General features: G+C 37.7%; 1 protein-coding gene across 1 annotated transcript in view; it reads right to left on the reverse strand.

Moving 5' to 3' along the window:
* Positions 1 to 1,584: 1,584 nt before the first annotated feature.
* The window catches only part of LOC122844034 (collagen alpha-2(XI) chain-like), a 49,002-nt gene continuing 24,585 nt past the window's right edge, over positions 1,585 to 26,001 (reverse strand). The window contains exons 8-62 of the mRNA XM_044139238.1: positions 25,503 to 25,538; positions 23,641 to 23,774; positions 22,042 to 22,257; positions 21,293 to 21,346; positions 20,810 to 20,851; positions 20,670 to 20,732; positions 20,491 to 20,565; positions 20,049 to 20,135; positions 19,581 to 19,637; positions 19,360 to 19,413; positions 19,232 to 19,285; positions 18,954 to 19,007; positions 18,748 to 18,801; positions 18,586 to 18,639; positions 18,436 to 18,480; positions 18,162 to 18,215; positions 17,782 to 17,826; positions 17,570 to 17,623; positions 16,367 to 16,411; positions 15,924 to 15,977; positions 15,791 to 15,835; positions 15,612 to 15,665; positions 15,364 to 15,408; positions 15,177 to 15,230; positions 14,925 to 15,032; positions 13,146 to 13,188; positions 12,960 to 13,006; positions 12,413 to 12,505; positions 12,109 to 12,306; positions 10,959 to 11,012; positions 10,658 to 10,765; positions 10,419 to 10,526; positions 10,052 to 10,105; positions 9,892 to 9,945; positions 9,675 to 9,782; positions 9,464 to 9,517; positions 9,301 to 9,354; positions 8,925 to 8,978; positions 8,796 to 8,849; positions 7,895 to 8,002; positions 7,749 to 7,802; positions 7,518 to 7,571; positions 7,373 to 7,426; positions 7,142 to 7,195; positions 6,684 to 6,791; positions 6,528 to 6,581; positions 5,888 to 6,049; positions 5,757 to 5,810; positions 5,649 to 5,684; positions 5,510 to 5,563; positions 5,118 to 5,403; positions 4,809 to 4,918; positions 4,419 to 4,487; positions 4,087 to 4,323; positions 1,585 to 3,290 (exon numbers count right to left, since the gene is read on the reverse strand). Of these exons, the coding sequence (XP_043995173.1) occupies positions 3,144 to 3,290; positions 4,087 to 4,323; positions 4,419 to 4,487; positions 4,809 to 4,918; positions 5,118 to 5,403; positions 5,510 to 5,563; positions 5,649 to 5,684; positions 5,757 to 5,810; positions 5,888 to 6,049; positions 6,528 to 6,581; positions 6,684 to 6,791; positions 7,142 to 7,195; positions 7,373 to 7,426; positions 7,518 to 7,571; positions 7,749 to 7,802; positions 7,895 to 8,002; positions 8,796 to 8,849; positions 8,925 to 8,978; positions 9,301 to 9,354; positions 9,464 to 9,517; positions 9,675 to 9,782; positions 9,892 to 9,945; positions 10,052 to 10,105; positions 10,419 to 10,526; positions 10,658 to 10,765; positions 10,959 to 11,012; positions 12,109 to 12,306; positions 12,413 to 12,505; positions 12,960 to 13,006; positions 13,146 to 13,188; positions 14,925 to 15,032; positions 15,177 to 15,230; positions 15,364 to 15,408; positions 15,612 to 15,665; positions 15,791 to 15,835; positions 15,924 to 15,977; positions 16,367 to 16,411; positions 17,570 to 17,623; positions 17,782 to 17,826; positions 18,162 to 18,215; positions 18,436 to 18,480; positions 18,586 to 18,639; positions 18,748 to 18,801; positions 18,954 to 19,007; positions 19,232 to 19,285; positions 19,360 to 19,413; positions 19,581 to 19,637; positions 20,049 to 20,135; positions 20,491 to 20,565; positions 20,670 to 20,732; positions 20,810 to 20,851; positions 21,293 to 21,346; positions 22,042 to 22,257; positions 23,641 to 23,774; positions 25,503 to 25,538 (4,361 nt within the window). The 3' untranslated portion in view covers positions 1,585 to 3,143. The remainder of the gene's footprint in view (positions 3,291 to 4,086; positions 4,324 to 4,418; positions 4,488 to 4,808; positions 4,919 to 5,117; positions 5,404 to 5,509; positions 5,564 to 5,648; positions 5,685 to 5,756; positions 5,811 to 5,887; positions 6,050 to 6,527; positions 6,582 to 6,683; positions 6,792 to 7,141; positions 7,196 to 7,372; positions 7,427 to 7,517; positions 7,572 to 7,748; positions 7,803 to 7,894; positions 8,003 to 8,795; positions 8,850 to 8,924; positions 8,979 to 9,300; positions 9,355 to 9,463; positions 9,518 to 9,674; positions 9,783 to 9,891; positions 9,946 to 10,051; positions 10,106 to 10,418; positions 10,527 to 10,657; positions 10,766 to 10,958; positions 11,013 to 12,108; positions 12,307 to 12,412; positions 12,506 to 12,959; positions 13,007 to 13,145; positions 13,189 to 14,924; positions 15,033 to 15,176; positions 15,231 to 15,363; positions 15,409 to 15,611; positions 15,666 to 15,790; positions 15,836 to 15,923; positions 15,978 to 16,366; positions 16,412 to 17,569; positions 17,624 to 17,781; positions 17,827 to 18,161; positions 18,216 to 18,435; positions 18,481 to 18,585; positions 18,640 to 18,747; positions 18,802 to 18,953; positions 19,008 to 19,231; positions 19,286 to 19,359; positions 19,414 to 19,580; positions 19,638 to 20,048; positions 20,136 to 20,490; positions 20,566 to 20,669; positions 20,733 to 20,809; positions 20,852 to 21,292; positions 21,347 to 22,041; positions 22,258 to 23,640; positions 23,775 to 25,502; positions 25,539 to 26,001) is intronic.

A 26,001-nucleotide genomic window follows, 5' to 3' on the forward strand; every position in this document is an offset into this window, starting at 1 on the left:
TTTTCAAAATTTAACATGTTGCTTCTGAACACAATAAGCTGACGGTTTGTTGTTTTCACTCCAACATATAAGGATTTAGAAATAAAACAGAATCTCAAAGGTCACAAAGTAGTTTTACTTCTTCAGCGTCAGTAAAGTGATTTAAATTTGCGGTTTTTATGCATTTGTTTTTCAAATGTTCACAAATGTGTCATTTTGATACATACAAAGATATTTCTTTATTACATTCAAGGGTTTTAATAGTTTCATTTTGTTTCCTTAATGTGTCACTAAATAATTTAGATAATATTGTTTAATCATTTTAATTTGTTTTAAATTTTTGAATAGTTCAGAAAAGCAGAAGCTTGGGATGACCACTAGATGGTGCTGTTGCACCGTAACCTTCAGCTTTAACTTGGTGAAATCAAAGAAGTCAATTATTATGCAAAACAAATCAATATAAATAAAGTTAGAAATCTCATGTTTTTAAACTAAATCATCGCTCTATACCTTTTATCAATAAGTAAGTTTAGGGCCATGGAAAAGGAACCAGTTCAAACGTTACTGAACACTAAGTCAAAACTTCTTGAAAAATTTATCTTGATTATCTTGATCAATTTGTCTCCATGTTTCCTGCTGGTCTTATATAACAGTTTTGCTGCTTCTTCACTTTGTGCTTTTTCTGGTCTTATTCTGCACAGTGGTGCTTAAAGAAGAAAAAAAGATAATTATGTTTAATGTAATTTTCATACATTCAGCTGATGAAATTGGAACAAATTGTTTTTGGGAGAGTTTTTTATTTTTATCAGATAAAGTTCTGGATTGTAACACTAAAAACCAGCCAGAACAATTTAGAAAAAATCCTTCTTAATTCTGTAAGCTCAGGTAAAAACTTAAAAAATATTCATCTGCAAGAAAAATATCAAGAAATTATTAAATTCCACCTGCTGGTCATTTGCAGCAACCGCAGCTGCCACTATAAGAGCGTTAGTTGAAAGAAAAACGAAGACTCAAACATCTCCTTTTAAAAAGATTATATATTAACCAAACCAACTTTAAAAAAATTACTTACAGACATTATAAAATAAAACTTTTCAGCACCATATTTTTTTTTGTCTTCAACACAACAAAAACAAATATTTGAGGTCGTTCTCAAAGGAGAAGGACAGATTGTTTTGGTTTCATCTTTTGGCCGTCACTCCTCGCTTTACTGCTATATTTAAAACAAAACAAAAAACAAACAAACCAAACCAGAACTCCAGTCAGAAATCACCCCATAATTTTAGAAATCACTTTTCACTCCATCATGGCTGACAAATGTTTATCCACTCCCATCACCGCCTCCCTCTCCCTCCCTGTGGTCTCATGCAGAAATTGATTGTTTTTAGTCTTTTTTTTATTGCAGGAGCTGCAGGAATGGACTCTGTAAACTTTATTGCTAGCAAGGAAACAGGAATGTGACAGAACTGGAGAGTCACCATTTAATCAATATAGTGGAAGCAACATTTAAAGGCACAGTACAGCTGATAAAAACATTATAAAAGGGATATTACAATAAGTCGCGGCCACAGATTCTTTGGTTGTACAACAGATGTTTGTTCAGGGTTTGGACAGAAGCTCCGGCTGACTGAGATCATAACATGCAAATCAATCGCTTCAGTTGAGCCGCTTTAAAATAAATACAACTGAAACACACATCTGTCTGAAATAATAGTTCTTATTTTATTCTCAAAGCACCCTGTTTTAAATAAATACAATAAAATATTGCTATTTCTGTACAAATGTACTGTAATGCACATTTCCCTCCTAAAACGCTTTGTGAAATAGAAAAGAGACTAAAAATGGAGTTTTGTATAATTAGCACCTTGATACACAGTTTAATTCAGTAAATCTTTCCTACAAATGAAAAGGGAGCGTTTACGTACAGACAGTCACTGCACATGCATGCTGAGGCCATTTTGGATTGTTTTCTTTACAAAGGCACCAGAAATATTCATGTTCAGCACAGCTTATAAAAATGGCTTTAACGTCACTGATGGAGGCATCAGCTGTTATTTTATGTCAGCAGCAGTTTGTCCAACGAACAAAAATGCTGAGTTTAAAAGCACCTTCAGACAGATTTTAATAATCATTTAAGCAGGGAATCATGTTAGGCAACAAAAGGTAAAACCTCAGGGTGTCGATGATGTTTTACAGAGCAGAAAGTTCACGTTACAGAAGCTCAGGATGAAGATAATAAAGAATCAGATAAGTAAGACCCTGCAGAGATCATGTGGTGAGGCCCCTGTTTTTATCTGGTGACATCAACTCTTTGGTTCCTCCTGATGTGAAGCAGGATGAGTTTACATGTAAGCAACATGATTAACACGAAGAAACAAAACCAGTTACCACCCAGAAATAACCCAAAGTTTAGATGTGCAACGATGTTTGTTTCTGGTTCAAATCTGAGTTTTGTTTCCACTGTTTCAGCCTGAATTCAGATTTTATTCATGAGGTAAAACAAGGCACTTCAAAAACGTCAATAACTTTTATTCAAGTTGTTGTATAACAGTAAAGCTGCAAACCAAAGTAAATAAAATATTTTATAGGAAGATAGGTGCTACTTTTCAGTTTTTTAAAGTGACTGTTAATCATGTTGCTTTGCACGATAAACCTGGAGATGAAGTTTGCATGTGACTCTTTTCAGAAGGAGGTGGGGGAGGTAGAGCAGGAGATCTGGGTGGAGGGAGGAGGAAGTGGGATGGGGGAGGAATGAGGTGGGACTGGAGACCAGGGAGCTGCAGGCGTCGTGCCGCCGACTCCATCTTCCATCTCAGGCCGGATCCTTCCTGTTGCTCGTGAAAATAACGTTTTATTCCAAGGAATGTTCTCTCCTGGTTTTTTCCTCCTTCTATGCCGTCACGCTCCCAGTCGTCGTTCTCCTCTTCACAAGTTTAATTTCACTTCTCTTGTGTTTTTAAGTCCGTTAGCCGCTGGGGAAATGTTTCCCGAGGCGCATAAGTGAGAGTGAGTGTGTGTTTCTGTGTGGGTTTTATGTATTTAATGTCATTTACAAGTTAATTTACAAATTACTGGGCATGTATGTTGATCACGTGTGCATGTTTAAGTGCGTGTGTGTGTGTGGGAGTGTTGGTGTGTGTTCTGCGTGGTGTGTGTTTGTGTGTTTAGCCCTGGAAACAGACAGGTCCCAGTTCAAAGCCAAACTGCTGGTTGCTCTCCCCAAAGTCTGTCACCTTGATGTCCAGCAGAGGGAGATGCTCCAGCTGCGGCGTGTTGATCTCCAGGACTGTCCTGTCAAAGCCTTTACGATACTGCAGGAGAGAACAAGTCCAACTTTAAACATTTTATCAGCTTGGATGAGTTTAACTTGTTAATGCTGCATGTCTGAGCTGATCCACATAAAGGAGAATAAAGAAGAATGTTGTCTGCAACTAATGATTATTTTAGTAATTGATTATTTTATTCACATAAAAACATTACCACAATGTACACGTTTTGCATTTAAGCACTTCATCTTATTTTATCCACTATTAAGAATACTTTAAAAATGCAAATAAATGAATAAATAAGTAATTTTTTTAGAAAAGAACATTTTATTTCCTAAAATGCAATAAAAACTTTTCTTTTAGTGAACATTTGATCATTTGTAGCAAAGGATGAATCTGCAGCTAAAACAGTTTTCTGCTTTACTTAACATTGATCTGATCTGGTGATTAATTTTGGATCAACTGATTAATAATTGGATGCAAAGAGTGAAAAAATAGCAGTTCTGGGTGGAAACGATTTACAGACAAAGAAGATTTTTTATGTTCTAAGTGTTTTTGCTTAATTGCTGCTCTGACTATACTGTTATTTAGTCAGATTGCATGTTTTAGAGTTAATATGCTGTATATTCCACTTAATGATTAATCAATTACTAAATAAGTTGACAACTATTTTAATAATCAACTTATCACGATTAATCTGATTAATTGTTTCAGCTCTTGTCTGAACACTCCTCCAGATGGAGGTTAGTTAGGTTGCTGAATGTTTCTGTAATTTGGTTCTGTTTTATGGACCGTTTCATCATTTTCTCCCCATTTGGACCAGAATCAGCGCTGGACTCACAGAGCAGCCGTCGATCAGCGCTTTGATGTAAGGGTTGTTCTCGTAGCTCAGCTCCTCGTCGTTGGCGCCTCTGAAGTGCAGCGCCCTCTTGTGGTTGTTCTTGGCACTTCGGTCGGCCCAGGCCACTGAGCGGTGGCAGTGGTATGTTAGGTTCTGACGGGCCTGGACGCTCAGGAGACGCAGGAAGCCCAGCTGGACCACAGCTATGGGCGCACCGTTGGAGTCCACGTAGGAGAACTGAGCGGATGAAGAGAGAGAAGAGAAATGCTGAAACTGAGTTCAGTCATGTGGAGAAAATAAATAAAAAGTTAAAAACTTTATGGTTTACTAACCTTACTGCCAGAGGCAAACTGACTGTACCAAGAGCCTGGAGTCTCTCTGGCCCAGGTGTTCATCTTTACCTGCAGTCAGAAACGAAAGGCGGAGCATTAATTTAATAAGTCTAGTTTGAGGTTTTCATGGCAACCTGGTAAGAGAAAACAAGAGTTTGACACCCAGTTTCTCAAAACTTTAAGTAAACATAGTAGAGCTATCAATGTTAAAAAGTTCAAAGTGCTGATATTACATGATGCAGATTAATCGCGTTGCCTAAAATAAGTTTAAATCCGTTATGGTGGAGATTTTGAAAGTTTTTTCCAACTGGAAATATAATCTGATTACTAACTTTGCACCTGTGAGATCTGAGATTCAAAATAAAGTTTTTGTAATGTTTCTAGACTGACCGTGTCGATGCCTTTTCTGGGGTGCAGACACGTTTCTCCACTAGTGAAATTACAGAAGACCTTGAAGGAATCTCTGGAGCAGCCCTGGTTGGGATCAATCCAGTATTCTCCTGCAGAAGGAACAGAAAATTACAGATAAATATGTTTATTCTTTACTTTTATTCAATAATATTATATTAAGTGTCAAAGTTTACAGATTAAATTGACTTTATAAATTAGTAATTTAAAATTTTGAGGAATAGCATCAAACATGACTCAGATCTGCTGGAAAATGAGGCTGCAGGTGAATATTTGGACTTTGTTCTGTACCATCCTTGAGTTCTGGCTGGCTGAGGTGGAGGTCCTGGCAGGTGCGGGCCGGGCTGTCCTGTGTGCCAACAGGGAAGCGCATCGTCTCGATCTCGCGCCACAGTGAATTCAGAGAGCCGAAGATCTCCTCCATGCCCTCGCTGCCCATCAGGAACTCTGCGCCGGCCGTGTCCGACGCCGGCATCTCCGGGTCGAACTCCGGCAGCAGCTGACTGGCATCAATGGAGCGTTTGGACTTGGGACTCCTCTGGATGGGGATCGGCTGAATGACGTCGCCTGGTGGACCCTGGATTAAGATTTACACTTTAATCCACAAACTGACCAGGAAACAGTTGATTTTCATGTTAAAATGTTTTTGAAGTTTATTAAACAGAACAGGAAGTAAAACTCACAGGCTCTCCAGGAGGTCCCTGTACTCCCTTTTCTCCTTTTGGACCAGATCCTCCCTGAAGGTTGTCGGAATCAGAATTATTCTCGATGTATTCACATTTATTTATTTAGATTATTATTTAAAAAATATTTATAACTTACTGTTGCACCCTTTGCTCCTTTGACACCTTGGGGTCCCTGAAAATGGCAAAAATCTTAATTTTTATTAAAAGTGACACACAATCTAAATGATGCCGTGTTAAAACTCACAGGAAGACCAGGAGGACCAGCTGGGCCGAGAGGTCCGGTGCCTCCAGCCATACCCTGTCATTACACAGAATGTGTCTAAAATTATTAAAGGTTTTTTATTTATTTTCATTATGTGTAGATATTAAACCTACCGGCTCTCCTTTGGGTCCAGTGGACCCCTGCGGCCCAGACAGACCTCGGTCTCCCTTCTCTCCCTGCTCGCCTGGAGGTCCAATCAGACCAATGAGACCCTGGTGGCCCTTCTCTCCCTTCGCTCCGGGTTCTCCACGCAGACCAGGCAGACCCGGAGGTCCCTGCAGGAGAAACAAAGATCAGATGACAAAATGAAGGAGAGATGGAGGATTGGAGAAGATACCAGAGGGAACGAGCTTTACTGCTAAACAGAGCAAAACATGGAAGGGTATTTCCACAAGCGGCGTTTCCGTTGCGCAAATTGGAATTACAAAAAAAAAGTTGCTTATTGGAAACAAACCAGTTTAAAAAAAATGGATAAAAAGTTTTTGTGATGGACTACAGTGGTTTTTTGGAAGTATTGAAATTTGTGTTTTTTGCAAAACTGCAATAAAAACACTTTGTATCACACAAGTCATGTGATCAACAACAGGATGTTACTACTGCTGGAAATGATGAAGGAGTCAACAGGAAGTGGTTTTAGTTGCGTTTCTTATTTAATGAAAACACCACAATTGTAAGATTGTGTTTTTTTGACATTAGCAGGTTATTAACAACGTTTTGCAGACATTTGTAATAGAAAGGCAGCTGTTGTCGTACCATCGGTCCAGGCGGTCCTTTCTGTCCAGCAGCTCCTGGAGCTCCTTGCTCTCCCTGAAACACAAACACATTCAGCGACGACCCCAAATAGTCTTTAAAATGTTGCATCGTTGCTGCATTTCCAGATATAAAACAATAAAAATAAAAAGAACTGACCACTGATCCTGGCAGACCTCTCAGACCTTCTGTTCCTGGTTTTCCTGGTTGACCCTGAGGACCAACAGGTCCAGTTTTTCCAGGAGGTCCAACGGCACCGGGGTCTCCCTGTGAACAATAATAATTATTGTCAACATTTTGCTGAGTTACTCCATAACTCATAGATAGGAGGTTAGACATGATGGTTTCCTTAAAAGTGTGACCCAGAGTGGAGATTATTGCATGACTGACATCAGAGGAAGGCAAACATCTAATTTAATGATAAAGTTCATTATTTCTCTGGTGTGATGAAGAACAGAGACATAATCAAAGTCTGAATTTGTTTATTTTCCTGTTTGTTTTGTCCCAAGTAGAACCAAATATTTGTGGATTATCTAGAATTGTAAATGGCCGTAAAGTCAAGCAGTGATCATGTTTAAACTGAGACGTCATGATGACCATCTGGAAAACACACTCACTTTGGTTCCTTTCTCTCCTTGTCGTCCTTCTGCTCCTCTTGTTCCAGCAGGACCCTGACAGGTAAAACACAAAGAAATAAAACAAAATGTTTCATCTTTTAACATTAAGAGATTTTTCTATAAACTCTTCATCAAACGCAGAGTAGAGATAAATTTTAGCTGCTTGTTTGCAGCCCTTATCGATCAGCTCATCAGCAGCAGTGAACCGTAAAACGTTGAAGATGTTCTTACCCTCTTTCCTGGCGGACCAGGAGGTCCATTCTCTCCAGGAGGTCCCGGGGAACCCTGTGACAGAGAAACAAAACAATAACATTCAGAAACGAAAAGATTAAAATGTTTCATCCTAAAATCTGAACTGTTTCATATTTTTACTGACCGACTCTCCCTGTTCACCGTCCTCTCCTCGCTCACCTTTGGCCCCATCTTGACCCTGAAAACAAAGTCAGAAACAGATTTTATGCTATTTTAGGAAAACATTAAAATGTTTCCTAAATTGCTCTATACTGGCTTATTAAAGCCAGTATAGAGCAGTGGTACTAAACTGGGTCTATAAAGAAGATTTGAAATAAAAAGAAAAGATGCATTAAGAATCCTAAAAGACACTCACTCTGGGTCCGACCTCACCAGGGGGTCCGGGGTCACCAGGGAAACCAACAGGACCCTGAAATTAGTTGGAAAAACAAATGACAGTTTAAGATTAGAATGTTTTAATTTATTCACCTGTGTGTGTGTGTCTCATTGTGTGTGTCCTACTGGGTTTCCTTTGGGTCCGTCGTCTCCGGGTCGTCCTCTTCCTCCTGCAGGTCCAGCAGTTCCAGGTTGTCCAGCCTCTCCTTTTTCTCCACGCTCTCCACGAGGCCCCTGTCAACGACAACACAACTCTTCATTAACATGCAGACACGGCTGACCAATCAGAGACAACAGTGACTGTTGATTAACACACCAAGGGCCTGATATTAAAGGGGCAGAATTATGTATTTTCCAGGCACAAGCAAGTAAATATGTTACCTTTAGCTCTTATAAAAATGCTAAATTTGACGTTATAATTTAACATTTTGAAATTGAGCTTCTCTTTAAAAACTCCTTCTCTTTCTGAAACTCTTCCTTCAGAAAGTCAGAACAACACGGCTCCTCTATTAACCTCAACAACCTTTTTATCAGTGCTGCACTGAGGAGTCGCTCCTATAATGAGCTCAGTAGAGATGCAACCCAACAGGGATTTGCTAATTGCTGCTGGCTAGTCTGAAGGAGCTGAGGACAGAGTTGTGGAGGAGGGCTGATCTGTAAGGTGGAAACTCTGAAGCTTGGAAACTGGAGCTCCAAGGAGGAGCGGCGCCTTCTGTTGTATCTATGCCTCCTGCTCACCACAGAGACCACAGACATTTTTGCATCACTATTTGTCTATGCTGCACATAGACACAAAAACATCACTCAATCGGATTCTGGTTTAATAAATCACATTGCAGTCAACACATTTGCAAATCCTCCTCCCAGTTTTTTCAAATGTCAAATGATCAGTATATGTCCTGCTCATTTTACTGATGTAATCTTGGTTGCACCTGCTTTGTATATCAGCGTTGCACGTCCCATCAAGTTTGCACCTGTTTCTAAACACCCAAACTTTTTAAAGATCTAGTTGGATGCAGGTTCTCACCTTCTTTCCAGGCTCTCCTCCAACACCAGGAGGTCCAGCTTCACCAGGTTCTCCCTGCAGAGAAAAAAATAGAACATTTTAAAACTGTTGCTTTATTAAAATCATTATTTTTTTCCAAAAACACTGGACCTTCTCTCCAAGAGGTCCAGGATTGCCTAAACCACCAGGAGGACCTTGAGGACCCTGAAACACAAAGAAAAATGTATTTAATTAGACAAAGGTAACCTTATAAAGACACATTTACATCCTAATAACCGTCATGTTTGACTAGTAACAGAAGAAACTAAAATATATTTTTGTTTTACTCAACAAACTGACAGTAAATCATTATATGAACATTTACTTTATGAAAAGTAAAAAAGTTTTTTTTATAAATCTCCAGCAGCCTGAGCTGGTTCATGTAGCTGGAACTAAACCCAAAGCTGTTTGTTCTTTTACTTGTTTTACTTTAGTTTTAAACGTTTGTACGTTTGTAGCAACAAAAAGAAAAGTTCTGGAGACTCACGTCGGCTCCGTTGGGACCAGCAGGGCCGCGAGGTCCAGGAGGTCCTGGAGGCCCCTGGAGACAGGAAGAGGCTTTTGTTTTTATTTTTGATTATGATTTTATTTTAAAGAAGAAGTCACATCACATGTTTTTTTTAACATAATTAGTATTTTGTGAAACTCACCAGAGGTCCAACATCGCCAGTTTCTCCCTTCTCACCCGGTGGCCCAGGAAGTCCCTGCAGAACAGAACATGATGTTAAATAAAAACTCTTCAGCCAAGAAACTCAACGGAAAAACTTCAGAAACAAAGAAATGCAGCTTGGATAGTTTCTGAAAAATCTTATATTCTGGGAGAAGGAGCCAAGAAAATCATCCTTTTAGTTTTGTTTCTACCTGCAGTCCGATTGGTCCTGGAGCTCCTGGAAATCCTCGAGTCCCATCATCACCTTTAGTGCCAAACGGCCCCTGCTGGCCCCTGGGGCCCAGTTCCCCATCTGCACCCTGCAGCACAAATAAAGACGTGGAGATAAGAACATGTTCAACCAACAATCAAATCCAGAAACATCATGTTTAAAAAATCTGGAATAAATAAATGAAACTTTGAACTCACAGCAGGACCAGGCTGACCGACTGGACCCATTGGACCAGGTGGGCCAGGAGGACCCTGACAAACAACAACATAGAAAAATGAAATAAAGAGAGACATGAAACATTTCACTGTGACCATTACCACTAAAATTAAATATGAAAGTTTTATTGTTTTTACTCACATGCTCTCCTTTTCCTCCCTTGGCTCCTTTCTGACCGTGTTCTCCAACCTCACCCTGAAACAAAAGCACATTATTTTATTTCATTATAGGAAACAAAAGCCCAATATCTGACTCACACCTTTAGAATTTAATCTATTTTATTTTTCTAGAGTTGTATTTATAATTCTGTTTCAACTAATTTCTTTAGAACATGCAGGTTTCTCTAATTATCCAGATTAGCATGTCTAAAGAATTTGTTAAATGTTGTCACTCTGCATAAAGCCTGATATAAATTTAATCATCAGTTACCAGTATAAACCAATCCCAGAACTTAGTAAGCATGTGTAGGAAGGCCAATCTTTAATAAAATGAATTTTGAGTTTCGGACCTTATCACCATCCTCTCCAGGTACTCCAGGTGATCCAGCAGGACCTGGCAGACCCACCGGTCCTTGAACTCCGTCTCGACCCGCTGGACCAATAGGTCCTTTTTCTCCCTTAACAGAAGTTAAGATAAAAAAACAATAAGTTTGGGTCAGTTTTCCTACAGCTGCACAATGTTTTAGGAATTAGATTAGTTATTATTCCCACTGTCAACTCCAGATACAAAAACGTCTAGACCACTCACTGGGACTCCTTTCTCTCCAGCTGGTCCAGGAGGCCCCTGAGGACCGGGTCGGCCCGGAGGCCCCACAGGTCCGGCAGTTCCAGCTGGGCCCCTCTCACCAGGAGAACCCTAGAAAAGTTCAAGAAACAGATTAAATCACAGTAGATGCTTCCTAAACGAGAGCTGCAATGTTTAGATGCATTAAAAAATTCAAACACTGAAAAAGATTTATGCCAAAATTAAACTTAAAACTTAAATAGGAAATAGGAGTTTATATTTTTTAAATATTGATATAAACATCTGAGATGGTTAAAGAACATACAGCAGGTCCAGGAGGCCCAGCAGGTCCTTCTCCTCCTTTCAGTCCTCCTCCACCCTGGAAATAAACATCAGGAGGAACAAATCAGTTTTTCACTACACACTTTCTGTAAAAAGGAAATCTCATTTCTGATAATGAGATTATTTTAATAAGAACTGATCCTCTTGAAACCAGCTTTGGCTCAGATTCAACTTTGCATTTTCTCACTAAGTGAACCCTGTTTGAAAACAGCAGCAGCTAAACTTCAACACTTAACTTTGTACAACTTACAATAAATTAGCTATTAAAACAGATTTTTCTGCATTGCAACCTTTTAAAACCATCAATGCATCTCCTCAGGTGTAGCAGGGAGGTTTGGGCAAAAAGCAGCATTTCATTAATAAACTGATTAGTAGAGCTGCACAATTTAAAAAACCCAACATTATTCCAGAATATTGTGATGATGATTAAACTGCGACCCGAACCTGGACATGCAGAGGACAATAGATGGATGAATGGATAGATTAAGACTAATTTATATTCTGCAAACTCTTTTCTTTCTTTTACATCCCTTCATTTCCTGTGAGCTTTAGCATCACAACAACATAAAGCATTAACATGTTGTGGCTGTCTGGGGTAGTTAGAGTCCATCCAACTGGACAAATGCAGATTTTAATGCAAGAATCATGAGTAGGAATGTAAAATCCTCCCAAAACTAGCATCCAATTAGTTAATAGAGATTTCAATATTACAGTCATTGACATTTAGATATTGACTGTGAGTTGATATATAGTACTGCAGAATGATAAATACTTTTGCACATACTTTTTGCAAAAATGAGAAACAATAACGTGCTGTACGTGTTCACATTGAGATATGTTGCATATCTGCCATGTCTAATTCAATTTAAAATGAGAATTAAGATTCAGTAACGGCTCAGGCTCAACTAAAAGACACAGAGTGAGTGACTGAGACCACAAACCCATTTGGAAAACAGGCAGCCGGTGGGTTTGAGCTGCGTATGTTTTGTTGTCTGCATGTGGCTGCATATGGAGACTGTGCCCCAGTTCTTGTTTTACTAGTGGTGCATTTCATACATATTTAATTAGATACTTGATGATCTTTTAAAAATTTGGCAACACCTGTTTTCTGTATTTCTATTGATTGTACTTACAGGGGTTCCAGGAAGTCCTCTCTCTCCGGGGAAACCTCTCAGACCTGGGGGCCCGTCTTTTCCAGGACCTCCTGGGGGCCCGGGGTCGCCCTTAGTGCCCTCTTTCCCTGACTGACCAGGGAGCCCCTGCTCTCCAGGTGGACCAGGGGGGCCAGGGTGGCCCCGCTCACCCATGGGGCCAGTTTCTCCTGACGGACCCTAAAAGGTCGGGGGTGGAAAGAACAGAAGGAGAAAATTATTAAAGAAAATGAAATTACAACAAAAAACAGAGATAAAAGTTCAACAAGATGAAACTTCAGCTCACCTGAGGTCCAACAACTCCAGGCGGTCCGGGTGGACCCATTTTACCTTGGAAACCCTGCAGAAGAGAAACTGAATGAACAGATAATCTGTGCTGCTGGTTTAGATTCCAATAAAATAGGATCTCTAAACAATGTTTGTTAAGACACACAATTAAGATTAATTGAAGCAAACTCAAGATTATTGGTTTAATCCAAAACTTCCTCAAATTCTATTTAATTCAAATTGTTTATAAAGAATAAAATCATTGCAAATGATTTAACACCTGCAAATAAACTGAGAACTTTGCTCTGTTTATGTATGTTTATGTACAAACATTCAGAGTTTCTAACAGTGAGAAGATCCTCAAATGTCACTTCACACATCTGGAAATGTTTTATGACAAATATATAAAACTAACCATTTCATATAAAACATTCTCCTCTCTTACAGGATGTCCAGGCAGTCCATCTTTTCCTGGTGGTCCCTGTAATGTTATTATTAATAATAAGTAATAAAATAATTAACATCACTAGAAGCTACAAAACCATTTCATTAAAACATTTTCTTACAGGAGGTCCTTTGGGGCAAGCCTTGCTCCCTGAGGTCCAGGCAAGCCCTGGTGGGAACACAGAATATGAAAATCGTTAAGAAAAGATATGATGACAATGGCTGAATGTCTTCTACAGGTTTGTGTTGGCAGATAACAATCAGAGGAGGGTTTTCTGTAGTGAATGGAAATATTAATTAGCACTCACCTCTCTCCAGGAGGACCAGGAGGGCCTCGCTTCCAGATGTTCCCTAATTAAAACACAGATAATTAAACAAATACACACAGAAAACAAAATATTCAGTCTAATATTGTGTCCAGAGCATTTAGAGCACATAAATAAATAAATAGACATCCTAATCAAATGCTATGGTTTGGGCTAGGTATTTTTAAAATAAAATAATATTAATAAACAGAACAGAATATAATTAAATAAAGTTGAAGAGTTGAGATAAAAAAACTGAATAACTAAATTAATTAAAATTACCGTTGGTCCTCTTTGTCCTCTTGGTCCCTGTTTTCCAGTAACTCCCTGATTTAACAATTAAAAAACTTGAAATAATACTTAAAAAGAGTATGGAAACAAAAAATAATAATTTAAATATAAAAAATGATATAATGATAAATGATATACCAAATATTCTGGTATAAATAAATAATAGTCATACATGATAATCATATTGCTACATAAATAATAATAATACACCCTACAGAAACATATTTTCTTTACTGACCCCTGGAGGTTAAATGTTTAATCCAGGAATCCAAGAGATCCATCTAAAAGTGAAGCTGTGAGATCAAATGTAAAACAGTTAAAAACTTATTGTTTTGGCCCTAATTCAGTTAAAGTTTTGCACCCTTTGCTGACAAAATTACTGACCTGTGCAGCTTTTATAAACTGGATAACTAAATTAATTAAAATTACCGTTGGTCCTCTTTGTCCTCTTGGTCCTTGTTTTCCAGTAACTCCCTGATTTAACAAACAAAATATTGAATTAGATACTTAAAGAGCATGAAACACAATTTGCAGAGCAAAAAATTGATTTGTGCAGTTTAATTATAATATTAATGTAGCTGCTAATAACATCTGATATTGTCTGACATTAAAGCATAATAAAAGTAAAGAAATATATAAATTATTGGCAGTGATATGAAAGAAAATAATTTAGTAAACTGTTATTTTTATTTTTACCTTGATTCCCAGTTTGTTTCTTGACCAGCAGGATATCCAGGAAGTCCAGGTACACCAAGTTTAAATCCCTCAAAAAAACAAAAAAAAAGTAAAAGGTATCAATTTCTGGGAAAAAAATCTACTTTTATTTACAATTTTCTAAATGCTCTTCTCAATGATCACTGTTCATTTCTTTGTTGAAAGTGATCAAATCCTTCTTACAATTGTTGACCAGAAAAATTAGAAGCGTAATCTTAAGAATTTAAAAATGGTATGTCAAGTCACTGAGATCGGTTTGATGCAAAGAGACCTGACCAAAATTACAAGAAGATTAGACAGAATTATACTCTATGAGAAGTAATGGGTAACATATCCACAAAATGTTTTTCTCAGACATCCTGCATGTCTTCTGCTGTGCAGCATTTTGTCTGGCTGAATGCTGCAGACATTTGGACCATGGCAGAAAGTTCTCCAGTACCAGTGGTGGAACATTGGAAGTTGTTTAAGGTGAGAAATTAAGTAAAGGTCTGAAAATGTTGATGTAAATCTTTGGTTTGGTCCACTTTATTTTTTCACTGTCACAGCAGCTGACAGAGAAATTTTAAGGTTCTCAAACAGGAAACTTCAGTGAAACTAGAGAGTCTGCCATGTTTTTCTGTTACTTTTTAAAGTTGCCTGATGGACGATAGAGTTTCATCCTCAAGATAAACATTCTGCATGTGTTGTGGTTTAAACAACATTGTTTCAAAACATCTCTTTAAATATGGATGCCACTTTAAATAGATATAAAATTAAAGATGAATGAAAGATTCATACCTTCTCCCCAGCGAGGCCAATTGTTCCAAGCTCACCAGGGGGTCCAACACGACCCTTTGGCCCCTCAGGACCGTCCTCTCCTCTAGGTCCAGGTACTCCAATCTCACCCTACCAACAGGACACAAAACAACGCCTTCAGTATATATAAAGAAAACAACAATAAACCATAAAACTGATCAGTACAATGAAGACGATAAATAGTTAATTTATTAAAGATTAATCCAGCCATCTATGATGTATAATTTATTTTACCCTTTCTCCCTTGACACCAAAATCTCCCTTAATTCCTGGGAATCCGTCTTCACCCTGAGGATAAAAACACATAACAATAAAGGACAAGCTGTCTTTTGTTTTGTATTATTGTTAGTCATCTATGGATGAATGTCATAATGTTTCTGTGATACTGTTGGTGGCATTAAACCATTAATCAAGGACACACCTTCTCTCCTTTGTGACCCTTTAGGCCCCGGATTCCTTGAGCTCCCTGCAACCAGAGGATCATTTTATCAGTGCAGTGAGACAGAAAATAACAGCTGACAAATAAAATCCTTTGAATTGACTCAATTTATTCTACATTGCAATGCAAAAGATCTCCAAAAGTGAATTCAATTAAAACTTAGCAAAGGTTCAGTAAAAACAATTAAATTTTACATTAGTTTTGGTAAATTCTGAATAAAATAAACTGACCTTAATGCCACGAGGTCCAGGGTAACCAATCGCTCCCTGAGGACCGTTGGGACCCTGAAGACAAAGAGTTGAAAGCATATTACACAAATTAATATTTGTTATTTTCAGACCTTCTTTCTGTAACTCTGTGAACTTTAAAATGTGTTTTATAAAAATATATTCAGAACTCTGAAACCAACCTGATTTCCTTTAGTGCCAGAAGGCCCCTCCTTTCCTGGGTGACCCTGAGAATAAATGAAATAGATCCTCAGCCTTAGTGTTGGCTGTATTTATATAATCTAAAAATAAAATAATTAATCAAAACGAACTTACAGGAGGGCCGTCAGCTCCTGGCATTCCAGGCAAACCTGGTTTTCCAGTGGGGCCCTAGAGAGAAAGTTAAGATGGTAAAAATCTAAAATTATAAGTAAAAGCCATTAAACCATCAATGTTTTTAATATAGACACTTTATCCTTTTCAGGGTTGAAGGTGGTACCAATTGCTAATAGGTGAGGACTCAGGAAAGGTTGCATTTCAAAAGTATTTCATATATTAATAATATAACATTTTAATAAAATCTAGAGATTATAAAATATGAAAGGATTATTCTCGGTTCTTTTGAGATATCATTTAAACAAGTAGTTACATCTGGAAAATGAAGGCTTTATGATGCTATCCATCCATTTTCTCTACTAAAATAATGGCCAAATCTGGTTAAAGATGCATCATAAAGTCTGAAATAGATGTAAAAATCTGTGGTGCTTCTGGCTCCTTACTTTCTCTCCTGGTGGTCCGATCGCCCCCTGCGGTCCTGGCATTCCCTGCAAAGAAAAACAGAGTTTATTTTGCTGAAATAATAAAACATATTGTAGATGTACACTCCAAGAATATCTATATATAAAACAAATCTAGAACTTATAACACTGAGATGCAGACATGAAGAATTCAGCATCTAAGCGGCAAAAACCTGATTAACATGATTGATAACTGGTGACATAAAAACAACAATTACACATTGAAGCTGCACAATATTTAACTGCTGTACAACTCAGAGGGTCTTCAATTCTTTGTGGATATTTCAGAATTACAACTCTATTATATCTTTTTGCATCTTAAGAAATGTTTACTCCTTCCTGTTTCTAAAAAAGCTTTCAGATTGGATTAAGTTTCTGTTAACATCAATTTTCAATTAATGCCAAACCTTCTTCATGTCTTAGTAAGCTCACAGTTGTGCCATATTCTTTCCATTTTCAGATAATAAATTGAACAGAGATCAAAGTTCATTGCTGTTTTATCAAATAATCCTGTTTTAATCTTTTCCAGAGGTTCCTCCTTGACTCTCTGCTGTGTTTTCTGGCCTTCATGATGCTGGTTGATCAATGATGTTTTCTATCAGATCTCTGAGTCCGTCACAGAAGATCTGCACTTTTATTGACACTAAATTACACACAGCTGGTCTCTATTTGCTAATATGGTATTTTTTTTAAGTCAAAGGAGTGAAGGGTTAAAAATGTTTATGCATGCAACACTTTTCAAACATTCATGTGGAAAAGAATGGAAAAAACATCTCCTATTTTCTTACTCTGTCACAAAAATTTATGAAAACATGTTAAAGTTTGTGGTTGTTACATTGCAGAAAGTGAAAAAGTTTAAGTGTTTCTGTATTCAGTCCAGGTAAAGGTCTTGGTGAGATCCTGTCTGGAACATAATTTTTGCCCGTTTGACCGACTCTTATGTTTTTAGGGAACCTTAATACTGGAACGAACAGGACTCAGAAGTTTTAGTATTAAAAAAATAACTAACTATAATATATTTTCATAAACATAAAACAATGTGGCGTTCTCACATATTTTGAGAATGAAGGAATTAAAATTTATGGAGACGCAGCTTTAAATGCATCTCAGTCTGGAGGATAAAAACTTCAGCACATAATTATTTCAGTTAGTTGACACACAGAGAGACAGCCGACGGTTTCTCACCTGAGTTCCTGGAGTTCCCTGCTGACCTGGAGGTCCTGGCTCACCTTGTGGACCCTTAATGACAGAACAAGACGATAAATGATGACCAAGAGACACATAATGAAGAAATGAGATTGATAACTCATTTTAGATAGATTTTCTTGTGCAACTACCAGATTACAAGATACATACACAGATTACAAGAAAATATAATTGATTAAATGGTTACTGACCAAGTTTCCTTTGGGACCATGAGGTCCATCATTTCCTCTTACACCCTGGAAAGAGATTATGCAAACACCATTAATCATGGACACCAACTGAACGAAATTAGCAAATAAAGCTAAATAGCTGGCATAATTATTATGTTGCATTAAGGTAATTATAAAATAAAAAATCTCAAACTGTTAGAATACATATGTAGAAAAAATCAAGTGGGTTTCTAACTGGTAGTTGTGACTTTCCCATAACTATTATAAATTACACGGATAAACATATTGAGGATTCATTTAGTAATTTTGTTCCTGAGGATCTGAGGTTGTTGTGGTCAGACATTAATAACTTAATGAGGTTAAAATAAGACAGATTAGTAGTTTAAACTGATTTTACTCACAGGAGGTCCAGAGATTCCTGGAGGACCTTTAGGGCCAAGCAAACCACGAGGTCCCTGCAGAAAGACGAAGAACAACCAATAAGAATCCATCTAAACATCTGAAGACTTTCATGCTACAAGAACAAGTTTTATGTAAAATCATCCTCCAGTTCAACCAAAAATACCAGGAATATTTTTGTGAGAAACTGAATAGTTTTTATATATTTACATGCACAACACAAAATCTCAAAACACAGAGATGTTAAATCTCCTTGGTTGTCATGGAAACACTCACGGGTTCACCTGGGAGACCCCTAGGTCCAACGTCTCCATCGTCTCCCTACAGAAACAGAGTCAGTGAGTAGATGATATCTAAAAGATGTGAAGTAACAAAATGTAAAAAATACTTTCTAATAAATTTCATGTTTTTGTTTTTATTACACACCCTCTCTCCATCCTCTCCAGGAGATCCTTGCAGTCCCATTGGACCCGGGTCACCCTAAAGACAGAATATTTCAGATGAAGACTTTGGACATTCTACAGGTGTTGAATGAAAGCTACAAATAAATTGATATTATTACTAATGTTTCACTAATGTTTAACTTACTCTGTGCCCTTTATCACCAGGCAAACCAGGAAGGCCATCAAAACCACGATCACCCTGAAACAAAAACAAACATTTTTAGGAAACTTGTTTTATTTCAAAATATTTGATCCATAAAGCTGAGACTGTTCTGCCAGTTTTGGGAGTTCTGGCAAATTGTGTTCAATTTGATGATGCTAATTATTGCAAATTAATGAATAATACTTTACCTTGGTTCCAGTCTCTCCTGGCATTCCCCTGGCTCCATCAGCACCAGCACGACCCTGTCAACAGGATACGGAAAACACTGTTTTATAACATCCAGCTCTGGCTTTTCAGGGTGATACTTGTACAAACACAAATGAAATAGAGTCAAATGAAGAGGTTCTGTTCTGAGACTTTCAAAAAACTATCCTGGACTTCCAAAAGTACAAATAATTTTGCAAAGGATTAAAATTTTTATAGACAAAATATTTCAAATAGCTTTAAAAACAGTTATTTTACTCACTCTTCTTCCAGATTTTCCTGGAGGACCCAGCAAACCCTGGGGACCCCTGGGGCCCTAAACAAAGATGGCAGTGATGTTTTACATCCATGTAGGCTGAACTCACCGATGTGATGAAATGAGTGATTTACCTGAGAACCAGGGTCTCCACTCTCTCCTTTCAAACCTGGACTTCCTGGATTTCCCTGAGGAAAAACAAGATAATCAAAGCAAACTGTTTTCTAATTCCTCAGGCGTTAATGATGATGCAAAAAAACACCCTAAAATGATAACGGCGATTTAATGAACAAAGAGGCTTATGAAAGAACAGCCATGAAACAAACAGATCTGTAACTGGTTGCTGTTAACCCACCAGGGGTCCTGGGCGTCCAGTGAATCCCATCGGTCCAGGCGGTCCCTTCAGAGCCATCTACACAAAACAAAAATAATAATAACATCTTAACCTCAACAATGATAGGAACATGCAGCTATTTACTATGATTTTGTTTAAGTAAAACAAATAAAACAAAACCATAACAACAACTTTACATTTTTACTGCACTGATATTTGATTTTGTAAAATAAAGTTCAATTTGTTACTTATGTATTAGTTTCTTTTGACAATATTTTTATGTTTTTTTTCATTTTCTAATTTAATTTGTCATCTCTTTACAGTTGGTGCGTTTGACTAAATTAAATAAAAAACATCTCATGTCAACCAATAAGAAAGAACACAGCAATATCAATGACACAGGCTACCATGGAGCTAAATGGATAACTGCAAATCATCACTATTTATTAAAAAAACTTGTGGAAAAATTAAAAGAGAATCAGAACTAACCCTGGCCTGAGACAAGATGGCTGCTGCCTGGGCTTCCTGTGCAGAAACAACCGGACCTTTATCTCCTCCACTCTGTCCAAAGCGGAACTGCAAAAAGAAAATATAAAAGTTTGTTTAAAACTGAAAGTCAGATCTGTTTGCTGAACCACCAACAGTAACTACATCATTATAACACAAAACAAAACTGTTAGTGAACATTAACTTTAACAGAGCAGAAACATTCCCAGAAGTGAGAAACTGTTTGAAGCATAAATACAGAATAAATCTAAAGGTTTATATTTAATTAGTTGTTGTTGTGATATAAAAAATAAAACATCCATCACCTTTTATAAAGTAGGCTAAACAAAATTACAGCTACCAGTGAGTAGAAACACTGCAACACCTTAAACATTATTAGAAATAGAAATTATGCCTAAAGTATTAATAAGTAAAGATATTTTACAGGCAGCATGACTGAGGTTCCAGGAGGTCCAGGAACTCCATCGGCACCAGGCAGTCCCGCCCTACCAGGAGGACCCTGCAGGACAAAAAGGAGCATTAAACAAAGATAATAGGGAAGAAACACTAAAACTATTTCCTCACTTATTAATCACAATTCTGCACTATTAAAAACAATCTCACCCTCTCACCAGGGTCACCCACTGAGCCGGGGGGTCCAGAAGGACCAGAAGGTCCTGGAAGCCCCTGAAAAACAGAGACAAGATATAATAATGCAATCTAATCAATTAAACAACCAAAAAAGCAGACAATGTACTACTTACAGCAGGTCCTTCAGGCCCTGGAGGACCTTCAATCAGCATTCCCTGCAAAACAATTAAATAAAAAATGTCAATAAAAAACTGAAGACTAAAGGATGTTATAGTTTACACTTTGCAGAAATCAGTATCCTTCTAATAATACCTACAGATGTACTGGAGTCAGAAAAAAACTGTTAGTAACTAAATTATGAATAAAAATGTGTTTATCATTTTTAATATTTAGTACCTTAACTGATATATAAGAAATTTAGCCAAAATTGTTGAGACTTTAATTAACCAAAGAAGCTTCAATATTTATTAGAGTAGAAACTGATAAGTGGTTGAAAATTAATCAATTTAAAAAATTACTTTTACTGTTTTATATTGGCAGTTACATTTCTTTAGTATGAAGATGCCCTATTGGCTCGATTAAAAACGTTTAAATATTTTAAATCAGCTGTCATAATTCTGAACATTGTGCGAACACAAAACACAACAAAGACTCACAGGCTCCAAAACAGCTGGTTCTCCCTTCTCTCCTTTCTGGCCGCTGATGCCGGCCTGAGGAAAACACACAAGTATCCAGGAACACAACACAGTCATTACGGAGCTACTTCCACATATAAAACAAAGAAAAGTCAACACTAATAGCCAACAATTTCCCACAATCCTGTTAAAGCATTAGAATAAATGTAATACAATGAAAATGTGTTTTTCTTGTGTGAATCTTTTTTTTTTTTCTTAGATTACCGATGTGGATCTCCACAGTCCTGGTCCTTAACTATCATAAAGTTTTAATAAAAAAAGAAGCTTACCACCACTACAGTAAAGCCATACACTGAAAACGAATGACCTTTCAGATGATAATGTTCTGGTTACTGATTATGTTTAGCAGCCTCTACATGAGCATTAGCCACAGCATTGATTTACTGCTTCCTTTAACTTTAAAAATAAAAGCATTTTCAACCAACAGTGTAACTTCAAGGTCTTGAATTGCATTCAATATATTTCTCTTTGGTTGACTGAGTTTTGCCTGGATATCTTTGAAATCTTTTAAATAAAATGTTTTCTAATTTAGTGACATCACCATGTCCAGATAAGAAATTTATCTGGACTGTGTTGGTTTGGGTTAAATTAAAAAATACACTTAGCAAACTCAAACAAATTATTGAGAAGACATTGAATACAATTTAACAAAGACCAGAACTTCCTGATTGGTTAAAACAATTTTTTGCTTCAAAAGCAAAAATACTCACGCCTCCCTCATCGGTCACAGCGGACAAGGCGGGCCCAATGTAGCCATCAGCCTCTCCGGTCTCTGGTACTGGGTCACTGTAGTCTTTGTAGGAATAATCATATTCCTTCATGCCCACGTCTCCAGTCACATACTCCTCAGTGAAGACTTCTTCTCCCACACCGCCTGTCTTTGTGGCATCTAACTCCTCTCCGTCCAGGGCTGGTTCTACCTGGGGCTGTGAAGCGTTTTTACAGCCCCAAAGGATGGATGGAAAAACAGGACAGAAAGAGCCAAGAGAAGATAAAGGTACAAGAAAGGGAAGTGAGATGGGAGATGTGTAGAATGGAAAATGTAAGTGTAGCAGAAAAAAGAGGGTAGAAATAAGGAGGTGTACCAGAAAAGGGAACAGATTAAATATAACTTACCTTGTGCAACTGTTATAAGTTTGAGTTAAAATAAAACAATGTGGCATTTCCTAGAAACTTCATCAGTCCTTGATTCAGTTTGCTTTTTTCCATAAACGATGAAGGACATTTATCTTGCCACTCTAAATCTTCTGTTTTAGTTTTCTCAGTAGGTTTTCAGCAGAGCATCTCATTACCAGCTTCTGTTTGATGATTTGTAAATAAATTTATTTTTGTAAGAGTTTGGTACAGTCTGTGCTGCAGACCTTCATTTTTACCTTTCTGAACACAAACTGATAATGACAAACTTTGCGAAAACAAGCTTCTGCTACGTGCTACTCTATGCAAAGCAAAAATGTTACATGTGTACTTACCAACTCTGTTACAAGGGTTTTTAATCCAGTGGGAATACAGAAATATTTGCTTGTAACTCATACTATAGTGTTTCAAACAGCATTCCTTACCATACCAAAGGTTTCTTCAAAGTTGCAACAGATTTCAGCACAAAATTTTGACAAAGTCAATAAAATCATATAACACAAATAAGTAAAAAATGAACTTTGATTTTCTACATGAACACATAAGAACTAAAAAACTATTTTTACAAAATACACAAAAGCACCATTAAGGAACCCTGAGTGGCAACTGTACTGGCCTTTTCTTTCATATAAAAATGCATTTTATTCATCTCCTTGTGTCACTGTGGTAAAAACACACATCAAACATTCTTATGTGGAGCTTCTTTCCACAAGATTTTTGTTCTTATTTCAGGATGACTTAGATATTAAAGTAGGTATCTTGACATGAGAACAACATCAGAATCTTGCTGTTAAGGAGAAAGAGAGCCACATAAACATGTTTGATGCTAAAGGAGATGAATGTGGGAGAGTCTCTCTCAAAAGGAGTTTTCTCTCACATGTTGCTTTGTGGCATCAGTGCCAACAGCACAGTAATGAGTGGTTAGAAATATGTAAACAAGAGGAAAGAACTTACACTATAATATTAATCTACAAGGACTGGGCTCACCAACATACAGCTGCTAAACCGGTTTTATTCTGTGGTACAAATCAAACATATTTACTTCCTAGCTGTTGGATCTCACTTGACAAATTTGAATTTAATCTACAAATATTTAAAACAAATTCATAATGGAAGATCTATCTATATATCTGGTTTTATCTGACATGTGTGATTAAGAGTCATTTTCTTTTTACCTGAACAGGTATCTCTTCTTGTCCAATCACCTCACCGTCTGGCTGTGGAACCATCTCCTCATAGTAATAATCGGTGTCTGTAGCGGTGTGGCCAGCCTCAGAATATTCAGTGTCTACATCCTGTTTGACAGGAAGTTGTGAGCAGAGAGGAAATAAGCAGAATTGATTGGGAGAGCAGGGTTAGTTCAGTCTGCTTGAGCCAGAAACTGGAAACTGTAAAACTGTGGTCACCAGTGGGCATTTTTGTTTCACTGGCGACACACATTTTTAATCTTATAAAGATCCATTTTTAGAAAAGAAGTTTCAGGTAGCGTCAACATATCAATGACTATAAATTTTCACAGTTTGCAGTGTCATTGAGACTTTACTGAAACTTCTTTTCATGCAATTCTTGAACTGGTTTTGCTTTTTATAGTTCACAAGCCAAGGTTCAAAAAGTGTGAAGTTTGCTCTTATTGGAAGCAACACTGAGAGCATCTCTCCATCCCATGAGATGGAAATATCATAGCTTGATGCTTCAGTCTGTAGATTCAACCAAGATAAGAAAACTTAGACAAAGTGACATAACAGCCTTACAGAGCTGGACTTTTGTCACGCGTTCTGTGAAACTGTTTTACTTATATGTCATATAAAGTCAACAAAAGACAAAGAGATAGAAATCAGAAAGACAGGCTACTAAAACAAATTGCCATACAGTGACAAAGCGACAGGTGGAGGTTTGCTCTGCTGCAAGTGTTTTAAGTGTAGTAATAATAAATGTCGATTCCCACTTTCTGTACCATGATAAATACTTGATTCTTACTTTAAGTGTTTCCATGGAAAACGAGGTCTGGGGCTTAGGATTCTGTCTCAGCATGAAGTAAAGAACAGATAAACTGTTTTTAGCCATGCTTCAATGTGCGCCGCAGGATCATATCATATGGAGAGGTTGCAAAGATTGTGAGGAACATATGATATGTGCAAATACAAGAAGGCAGCATGTTCTTATGAACTAACTTCCATTCAGACAGCTAGCTTGAGGATTTACATCAAAATCTGCAATGACATCTGCAATTTTGCTGTAGGTCCCAGGAGATGGAAAATGCTAGCAAAGAGAATGAAAGAGTGGAGCAGAAATCTGTGGACATTTCAAGCCAAACATGAACCTTCATGTTGTACCTGTTGAAAACCGTTGGTAACTTTCTTAACTTCAGATCCACTCAGCGGAGCCTTGCCAAATGGTGGGAAAGGCCTGTGTTGGGATTTCACATCGTTGTCTATCATCCTGGGTTTGGTAGGTTTAGACGAAGTGGGTCGGATGGCTGGAGATGGAGAAGTTGCTTTTGTTGGATTGGAAACCTTCTGAGGTTTGCCGATAGTCGGTTTGACCAGAGGAACCTTGTTGGCCAAATCTTTACTCTTTCCTACTGAACCCCTGGTGGCAGCAGGTTTTGCCATTTTTGTTGGAGCTGTTTTTGTGGGTTTGGGTGCTTTAGTAGCTTTTGGCTTGGAGGTTAAAGTAGCTCCACTGGCCACAGTCTTTGGTTTGTTAGTGGTTTTAATTTTTGTAGCCTCTTTACTAGACTTGCCGTTTGCTTTAGCTGCATCATTGACTTTATTCCCAGCATTGCCATTAACTTTAACTTCAGAAGTAGCTTTGCCATTTCCAACAGGTTTCTTCTCTGTTGTAGCTTTGCCATTGCCATTTCCATTCACCTTAGACACAACAGAGGCCTTTCCGGTCCCTTTGCCATTTCCATTAGTATGGGTTTGAGCTTTACTGTTACCATTAGATTTTTCTGCAGATGTCTTTCCATTACCATTACCATTGGCTTTAGTGCCAGTATTTGGTTTCTTCTGAGCAGTTGATTTGACATTTCCATTCTTAGCAGGAGCAGATGTGGGTTTAGATTTACTTGCTGTAGTTGGCTTGATCTTAGACAAGAGGACCTCGGCTGCAGTAGGTTTTGCTTTGGGTGATTTAGTTGTAGGGGATTTAGAAGCTTTGGTGGGGATAGGTGGCTTGACAACCACTTTGTATGATCCAGTCTTGGCTGACTTAGGTGGAGTGGGTTTAACTTTTACAAGAAGGGGTTTAGATGGAGCTGCTTTTCCATCGAGTGCTTTCTTCTAATATCCAGTAAAATTGTTTGTAGAAGAGTATTTATAATGTAGAAGTGCAAATTGACAAAGAAAGGGAGGGAGGGTAAAAGATGACACAGATACACAGAGGGGTTGGGAGAAAAATGAAAAGCACAAACAAAGGATTGACAGAAAGAGACAAAAAGACAAGAGTGGGTGTTTTGACAAACAGTGACATAAAGATGGCTAAGGTCTGGATGATTTACTGAGACTGTGCAGGCATTACTGGATACAGCAGAA

Source organism: Gambusia affinis, linkage group LG14 (assembly GCF_019740435.1).
Source record: "Gambusia affinis linkage group LG14, SWU_Gaff_1.0, whole genome shotgun sequence".
Classification (NCBI taxonomy): domain Eukaryota; kingdom Metazoa; phylum Chordata; class Actinopteri; order Cyprinodontiformes; family Poeciliidae; genus Gambusia; species Gambusia affinis.